Here is a 9,009-nt window from a genome sequence, read left to right on the forward strand (position 1 = left end):
ACACACACATAGTCATGATCCCACGTGTGTTACATGAATCTTTCCATAAAGGTTCTAGTTCTTTGTAATATGATATCAAGCTATCTTATCTTTTAATATTGGATAGGTCTTCATATTGTCTAATAAATATTCTATAAATAAATATTATATAATTTGACTAATATGTAAGTGTAAATAGTGTCCCATTGTGCTTAAGGATGAAAATTAATGGATGGTGAGCTTATGACTATTCTTATGATGTATATAAAAAAAAAAAAATACCCATGAATTTAACGTACAAGACAAATTAAAACGTATAAATTTGCAAGAGAATTTTAGGGCGTTACAAGACATGTCATAAAAACCGAATATATCCACATATCAGTCAACACATCCCAACAAAACACATGCAAAAATCACATCCAAGAAAATCAAAGTACACCTATGCGTATAAAATCAACAACACATCACAAGTTAATCAAAACAAATAAATCAATATGTTAAGGTTTGAAATTAACATTTAGATAGTCGTTAGAGTGGTTGCGAAGCTGCTGGAATGGCGGTGATAGTTGTGGACAATGTTGACCAGGATTCACGTGCTGCCACCACTGCGAGTGCAGTGTTGTCGCTATTAGGGGTGCATCTTTGGGCAGATCTAAAGCACCTCCTCTTCCTCTTTCTTCCTTTATCGACAGTGCTTCACAACGCTACTTGAGAAGAGAGATCTAGCTAGGTTTGTCGCTGGCTTTCTCCTCGTTTCTTTGCATCACTGCCTTGTCTAATGTTGTTTTCGTTGCTTCTTGTTGTATTGCTCGGCCCGTCATGTTAAAACTGGAAATCAAGTGGTTGACGATGAGAAAATCCAAGTGATGGTGGTTGTTCTTATGTTTAGGATGGAGGAGAAGTGGCGTGAGTGTTGTAATCAATGGTTGTGTATCGAGGCTAGTTAGAAGAGACTGGCAATGTGTGGTGGTCCATGGTTTGGTGGTGGAGAGAGGGAAACGAGGGTTGTTTTGTTGCAAGTACAGGAGATTTGGCCGGAAACCCAGATTGCGGGAGAGGGAGAGAGGGTGGAGCCCATTTCTTTTTTTCCAGAAAGAGTTATTCTTTTCTATTCTTTTTTGTTTCTTTGCTCTCTTTTTTCTTCTCCTGAATTTCTGTTTATTAGTCTTTCTTTATATGTTTTTCCTATCTCTCTGGTTTTCCCTCTGGTCTCTTGGTGTGTTCTTCTCTCTTTTTTTTTTTACGTGAATTCTTCTTAATGTGATCAACTTGTGAGTTCGGGAGGAATTGAATTATTATATCCTGGGGTAAAGGATTCTAAACCCCATCTTCTTCAACCTTCTTCAATTTGTACACATTAAAGCTTTGCAACACATATGAACAACCTCTTCAAACTATGTTTCCTTTTGTTCTGCGGCTGATTCAAGCATCAAAAGATTTTCAATCTCTGAAAGAAACTTGTTTTGCACGAACACCAGCACACCAATCACCATTCTTCCATGAAGATCAAACCACATCAACTGCAAGAAAGAAGCCACACTCTAGAAGTTTCTTGAACTCGTCACACTGCTATTCAAACTTGGCGACTATTTCAACGACAGCAACTATGATTATGCAACTAGACTGCATATGAGCAACATGCTCAAGCACTGTGTTCAGCACTACTCTTCATATGTTTAGCATTACTCTTCATAAAAAAAAAATTACTTGACAATTAGGCTTTCTAACAAAAATCAAATGAATTGAACTATTAAGTTCTCTTCCAAAAAGTTTTATAGCACTCACAATTTTCTTGGGATATGAACTAAAATTTTGATGGATTGTCAGCAAAGAAACTGCAGCTATGAAGGACAAACTTGGGATAGATATCCACTGCAAAATAACTTTCAATTTCAGCCAAAACGAGATCTTATACAACTGAGAAATTCTTTCCTCAGCACATTGTTGATTATCCAAGTGGGTTACTTCTATCATTTTGAACTGGGAATGCATTTCTATTAAAAGGGTCATTGTGGGCATTAGCTTGAAGCTAATTATTAAATGCATAATAGGTGAAGTCATCCAATTTACAGCAGAGGTTCCTTTTCCCAGCAGCTTTGGCCAGCCAGTACGCTGCTGCATTTATTTTTTCCTATTAAGAAGGGGGTGAAGTCTCCAACTTGCTGATTTGTATATAACCATTGACACGGTCCAAACAACTGACAGACATGAACTTGAACTAAGAAAAGTAATGGAGTATAACCGAGAGAAAAACCTCGTTTTAAAGGGCCTTGGGACTAAATATTCATGCCAAGTTGTCATATTACCACTCTAAACTCAAATTTTGGTACCATTAGTCCTTGAAATACCCTTGGCAACTCTCCACCAAGACCGTACAGCTGAACAACAGGCTAAGTTTTCACCTGTATCATGTAACATATGACAACACATCTTTGGTCACAATAATCTAAGTACTGTATAAATCCCAAGTAAAGGGATGGCCTCAGAAAACAATTATGGTCAACCATGTTTTATGAAATCTTTCCAATTCATTTTGTCAAACTATCCACAAATTAAAACATAAATAACTTAGCACATATATCCATTTCTGAAGACAAAAGGATGGAAATGAAATAGATCACTCACAAATGAAAATACATCCACGTATTCTGGCACACAGTCTTGCACCAATTTTATCGAATTGCTCCAACCAAATTGGCACCATCAAGCCTTGCATCTTCCAAATGCTGTGGTAGAAACAAGATATTAGATGTTGGATTGCAAAGCAATCCCTGCAAATGCGAATCAAGACTGGTGATCTAAACCAGAATATGCACATGGCGACCAAACTCTGGATCACATTAAACCTTCTTTGACCTTAGAGCTCTCAGCTCAAAAAATCAATCTTAATTTGTTTATATAAAAAGCTTGTAGCCAGTCTCTATCACAAAAACTAATTTCAAGTAGGATTATGCAACTTGAGGAATTTGAGGTCGATCCATAAAAAGCGTTATTTATTTATTTTTATAAAAATGAAAACTGGTAAGCAGAGAAATTCCAGCATACTGACATGTTACGCGTAAAAATCAGTGTTCTTCATATCATTGTGGTAATGGCACACTACATTGACAAACATTCTAATTAATTATCTGCTTTCTGGGTAACGGAACTCACACATTGTCTGAATGGTTAGAAAGTCTAATTAATCTAAATTATTGATCCCTACACTGGACAGAGAACAAATACTAACCAACAATGCCATGTTCTTGTTCTTTGACATTATTGCACTTCAAATGCACCATCAAAATATCTTTGATTCAATGCAATTTATTTTCTGTATATATAATTTCATTATACAAATTTCTGCATGTACAATTTGGTTCAGTGGTGGCAAGTTTTGCTGATATTCAAGACCTAAGCACTATCATATGTTGTGACACAAATTATTAAATCTTTATTCTGTCTCTGTCAATATCTCTACAGAAATATTATTTATCTTGTGAAAATATTGATGCAATCCAACATGCAGTAAAAATTTTAGCATTCCCCATGAATATTGCACATGTTTAAATGTTCACCATTATCAGCATTGATATCAACATCAACAGACCTTTCTTTTTTCCTTTCCAGGAATTGGAACGCAATAGGTTTAAAGAAAAAGAGGTGTTGACCAAATGATGCAAACGATCACTTGAGCAGATTAAGAATCTAAAAATCATTGACATCATAGAAGCAAATTTACTTTAGGCACCTCGGAATTCAAGAACAATGCCATTCCATCTCCAAGTAAAGCACATATTGATTGAGAGGCCAAGTAAAAGTAAGGTTTTCTAAACACACAAATCAGTTGTTACTTACTGTATTTTGAAGATTGACATGTCGTAGATAAGCCCGTTGAAGATTTGCACCCTTTAGATTGGCATTATTCAATTTTGCACCCTGAAATATGTCAGTTTTAACAAGTTAAACTTAACAGCTGCACAAGTTGGGAAAGAAACTTGATTTTGCAGGGAAATCCCTTCCTGCAGCCATTCATATTCTGCTACATCCACTAATAAACTGGTTCAGGCCCCATTTTTTTTCACACATTTGATTTCGCCTCAAAAGCACACCTTATTATCATTTTATATTTACATTCATGGTTTCCTCATTGCAAATGTTTCTACCTTCAGATTGGCTCCTTCTAGATTAGCTCCTTCCAAGTTGGCATTAGTGAGATCAGCAGTCTGAAATTAGGTAACTGAACAGGTTAATATATGAAAACAGCCTCCAGGCCAGAAACAAATATAGGCTCATGCCTCATGTTTTAAATTATGCGTAAATCCATAAACCATTTCAATTAGATTCGCTTCTATGAGCCATAAAGAGCAATATCAAATAACCAAATTATGGTAAAAAAAAAAAACACAAGGAAGAAGAGACCCATTCCTATTGATATTTCTTCTCCATATGAAGCACGTTATCATTTTGCCTCCTAATAACAATATGGACTTTTGTTTGATAAATAAGAAAGTAAATGTTTCTAGCAAGTATTTTACACATAATGACAATTGAGTTCAAGGAATAATAAGATGCTTTAGATATTACATTAGTTGGTGGTACACAATGATTATCTACGATTCTGCTCATCCAATATTTTACTTATTGGATCCTTTAATCAGCAGGTTGAACTAGATTTCTATTCAAGCAACCAAAGCACAGAGTGTGAACCAGAATCAAGCCCTGTTCTCCCAGTCAATAAACATTGAAGGAATCACACCAGAATCACCAGCTATTTAGTATGGTCAATCAATAGAGTGAAGAGAAAACAGGTGCAGATATGAAATTCAGTTACTTCAAAGATTAACAGATGCTGAACCTGTAAGTGTGCAGAACTCAGATCTGCTCCGCAAAAACTGCAATCAACCAGACAAGCATCTGCAACAGAACATGAAATGAAAGTACGAAGTAGTTTCCTACAGAGATTTCTATGAGTGTTACAAATTAAGCAATAGCATCTTTGATAATTATTAAAGCAAATCACACCAAGAGGATGGGGAATTTCGAAGAGGAAAAAAAAAAAAGCAAAATTTTAATGTCAATAATATTAAGCAGGCCTTAAATGGTCAGGTCAAGGTTTCCACTTGAAGGTATGAAGAATTTGTATACAAAAAAAAAAATTAATGTTCAAGAAAATCTAGTTAGGTTAAATAAGATGCTAGAATAGTCACATAAATTAGTGATTGGATTCGAGAAATAAATTATATGTCATGGAATTGAAGCCACAAGCCTGTTAATATGCAACAGTGCAATTGGCGACAGTCATAGTAGCCTTGAGTAGAGAAACTGGTTAAAGCATCCTATTCAATAATCAATATCATAAGAATTACTAAAAATATTACCTTGTAGGTTTGCACTCTTAAGGTTGGCACCTGCTAATAAAGCTCCTCGGAGATTTGCACCAGTAAATTCACATCTTCCCTAGGCATGAAACAGTCATCAAGAAAGCATTCTATAACACTAGTTTACAAATGGATCCAGTTTTGGTTTGAGTGTCTTACTCCCGCAAAGTTGCATTGTGGAATATGGAACCCTCAGCATCCACATCCTGTGATGTCAATTTAAAGGTTTCAATATGATCCATTAAAGAGATGAAGGTGGTAAAGGAGCTGATCACAGATAACAACTATGTGATATTTCTCAGATAGCTAAAAGCAGCGTGTGGTAAAGGAGCTAATCACAGAGAACAAGTGTGTGTGTGTGTGTGTGTGTGTGGGAGTGGGAGTGGGTGTTGGTGAGGGTGTGTGTGTGGGCATGGGCGTGTGTTCATCAGAAGAAACACATGATCATCAATCCAGAATAATACTGCCCTCCCCAATCTTGATTCCTTTTTTCCCTATCTCGAATTGAATATCCACAATGATAAAGTCAAATCATAATTTATCCCCAGTTATTATATGGACCGTGCTAGAACTTTTGTTCTTTCTTAGAAAATGAAAGTAAACATGTAATGGGAAAGACCAGTGACTGCTTCAGCTTAACTAATGAACACAAGAATTCAAGACATGCATTATAAGGTAGAGGGAATTCATTGCAATGACCATAGTGTAAGTTCCAGGGAAGTACAGTGAAAAGACAATAATGAAGTTGTTCAGGACAGAGTGCATTACAGGCATGTGAAATTACACTTACCCGGAACTTTGCACACTGTAGGTTTGCACGAGAGAAGAATACATTTTTCAGAGATGCATAGCTGAAGTCAACATATGAGAGGTCCTGCATCTCAATAACCACACATCAGAGGATCCAATCATTTACTTTAAAATCTAAGCAAGCCAGCTTTCTGTGAATTTTATTTTATTTTATTTTATTTTTTTTGTCCTTCACAAATTTTTCCTAAAACAGTTAAAGTTGAAGAAGACAGCATGTAATCACAACTGTCTTTTGACAAAAGTTATACTTTCTCTAAAAAAACTCCAACAGAACAAATAACAAATGAACCTATTGGTTGATTTCAGAGAGACACATCTGCCAAGGATAAACATAAGAAAGCAAGAGAAACCTTCCAAGAACTTCGAACCCAAAAGACTTACCAGTTTAGAGAGATCAAGGCCAGAAAAATTAACTCCTCGAAACTTCACTTTCTGATATTGTAAACATTTGATGATATCCGCCCGTGTCAATTCAGCTTCCAACTCGTCACCTTCCCTTCTCCTAGTCTGAAGAGAATTGATTCCTTCTACGAGCCCCTGATATATACGGTCACAGGGGCAAAAAAAGGAAAGTCAGAAACATTAGGGATATGGTTGACATTTCTTTTCCTGAGCATTTCTATACACATGAATCTAAATGCATGCATATGGATCTCACAGTTTTCAGGGATGAGCAACAAAACTCATTACAGAACGATGCAAAGTAAAAACAGATTAGCAGAGAAAATAGAAAACATAAAAATTTGACTCCACCAATATAATAATTGGAAACAACTTTCCTATCAAAATCTCATGAACTGGGACAGAAAAAAGCATACAACGCATATGTTTGTGAAAAAAATCCATTTGTTGCTTGGATCCAGTAACATATGAAATTTAGGACACACAGCAGCATCTTCCAAACAAAGGTTTATAGGGAAATGGCATGAAGAAAAGTGTGTGCTCCTTTTTTAAATTCCTGTGTGCCATCTCAGGGTCATACTTTCCCACATGTCAAGAACTGCAACCTAGCACTACATGTCACGCAATGACTTTCAGTTCTTTCAAAAATTTATGCAGATATTTTAAAAAGGTGTTTACAGGGGAAGTCGTGTGAAGTTTCTAAAATCTGCATGCTCTTTCTTGAAAAGCTTGCATGCGAGCTCAGCACATCAACAAGAGGCTTGTTCTTAACACACCATCCTTCTATGAATAGGCAGGACCCAAAGGACCAGAAAATGGAATATAAAAAAGGAAATAACCACAAAAGAACAAAAGTCTAGTTATAACCACATACAAGTAGCTGATAGTATACTGCCTCTCGCATAAGCTCTGAATATTCAGCATCAGTTAGTGTGGGAACCACACCATCCCTCAACCAATTCAAAATATGCCGAAAGTGTTTCCCATCCCTATCAATGAAGACGTATCCCTGCAGAATCAAAGTTCAGAAACAATTGATTACTTAACAAGTAACATCGTCCAACATGAAACTTACTAAAGCAAATTTATAGTCTCCATTTGATAAAAAAAAAAAGTAGAGGCAAGGGACACAGATGAAACCAAAAGGGAATGAGCAAAAGTCATTTCCCTTGTTCCTTATGCCTTCCTTTTCTTCTCAACATAAATAAAATATACGTTCCTTCCCGCATTAGTTCCTTCCCTCTCAGAAAGAATGTGTCATTCCTTAATCAAGAAATAATAATAATAATAATAATTGGCCTGGCTACACTTCTATCTTCAACAACCTAGCCTAGGCAGTCATCCCTCGGAGTTACAATAAAAGCCATTACACGAAACTTAATGGAAAAAAGGCAAGTTGCAAACAGATATGAATCAATTGTTAACTGGGGAATCCTTAATTCCTCATAGCTGAGGCATTTACTGCACATTATTTCTCTAGACAAGATCAAACAACCAATGACCATAATTCAATGTTACCTTATCAGGATCCTCAGACACAGTGTGTCTTCCACTGAACATGGCCGCAAGCATGGAATCAGGCTCACGCTGTGTTAATGTATCAATTGTGGTGCAAAATTTCTTCCCTCCTGTAAAAATTATTTTAACCGCATAATTGACTTAAGTCTCCATGCTAAACTGTTAACAATCAAGCACAATGAATTAAACCGATCAAAAAAGGCAAAAGGAAGCAGTAACAAATAAATAAATCAATAAATAAACTTGATCCAAGTGCTGAAGTTCAAATTTGGGAGTTGAGAAATAAAACTTATAACAGTGTGTGATGTTAAAATAGAGAGGTAGAAAGAGTGAAATTGTTTTAACAGATGGGTTTATTCAAGGATCTGAAAATGAAGATCTCCTACAAAGACAAATTCATAGATAATTGAGAGAGAGAGAGAGGTGACCAATGTTGAGACGAATTAGAGAAGAGAAGGGGTGGTCTTTCATCATTTGCTTTTTGCTGTGGAACTTGCTAGAGATACAGAGACAGAGAATTTAGAGATGGGTAGTTTTGAGAAAGGGAAGGTTTTCAGGCAGAGGTGATGAAGACAGGCAAACAGATACACTTTTTTTTTTTTTTTTTACTTTTTGGGAATATAAAAAAATAATAAAAGATGAATATGATAAAATGGGAGATTTTGATGACAAAATAATGCATTATTAAAACCACGATTATAAGAAATGAATTGATACTTGACCTCTCCTGTGTGCTAGTGACGTGGTTTAAAATGTTTTTTTATTTAGAAATATATTTATATTAAAAAAATTATTTTTAATATTATTATATTAAAATAATTTAAAAATATATAAAAAATTATTTTAAATAAAAAAATTTTAAAATTTAAAAAAAAACACGATTTATACCGCGTTTCCAAACAAATTCTCTTTCATTAACAAGTTATTAGGAAAGCTT

At 35.4% G+C, this 9,009-nt stretch overlaps 1 protein-coding gene across 4 annotated transcripts; it reads right to left on the minus strand.

Moving 5' to 3' along the window:
* Positions 1 to 1,206: 1,206 nt before the first annotated feature.
* LOC118027769 (FH protein interacting protein FIP2) lies at positions 1,207 to 8,697 on the minus strand. Of its 4 annotated transcripts, none has more exons than XM_035031229.2 (12): positions 8,501 to 8,697; positions 8,073 to 8,182; positions 7,429 to 7,563; positions 6,534 to 6,689; positions 6,133 to 6,216; positions 5,502 to 5,548; positions 5,343 to 5,416; positions 4,820 to 4,878; positions 4,128 to 4,187; positions 3,820 to 3,900; positions 2,608 to 2,708; positions 1,207 to 1,502 (listed from the first exon to the last, which is right to left on the minus strand). In XM_035031229.2, exons 1-11 carry the CDS (start codon positions 8,544 to 8,546, stop codon positions 2,655 to 2,657), a joined length of 906 nt encoding a protein of 301 aa, XP_034887120.1. In that variant the 5' UTR covers positions 8,547 to 8,697; the 3' UTR covers positions 1,207 to 1,502; positions 2,608 to 2,654. The 4 variants fall into 4 exon arrangements, with proteins under 4 accessions (XP_034887120.1, XP_034887119.1, XP_034887118.1 ...); XM_035031228.2 differs by lacking the exon at positions 1,207 to 1,502 and adding an exon at positions 2,129 to 2,384; XM_035031227.2 differs by lacking the exon at positions 1,207 to 1,502 and having other exon boundaries at positions 2,476 to 2,708.
* Positions 8,698 to 9,009: the final 312 nt, after the last annotated feature.

The sequence above is a fragment of the Populus alba genome, chromosome 19, assembly GCF_005239225.2.
Source record: "Populus alba chromosome 19, ASM523922v2, whole genome shotgun sequence".
Classification (NCBI taxonomy): domain Eukaryota; kingdom Viridiplantae; phylum Streptophyta; class Magnoliopsida; order Malpighiales; family Salicaceae; genus Populus; species Populus alba.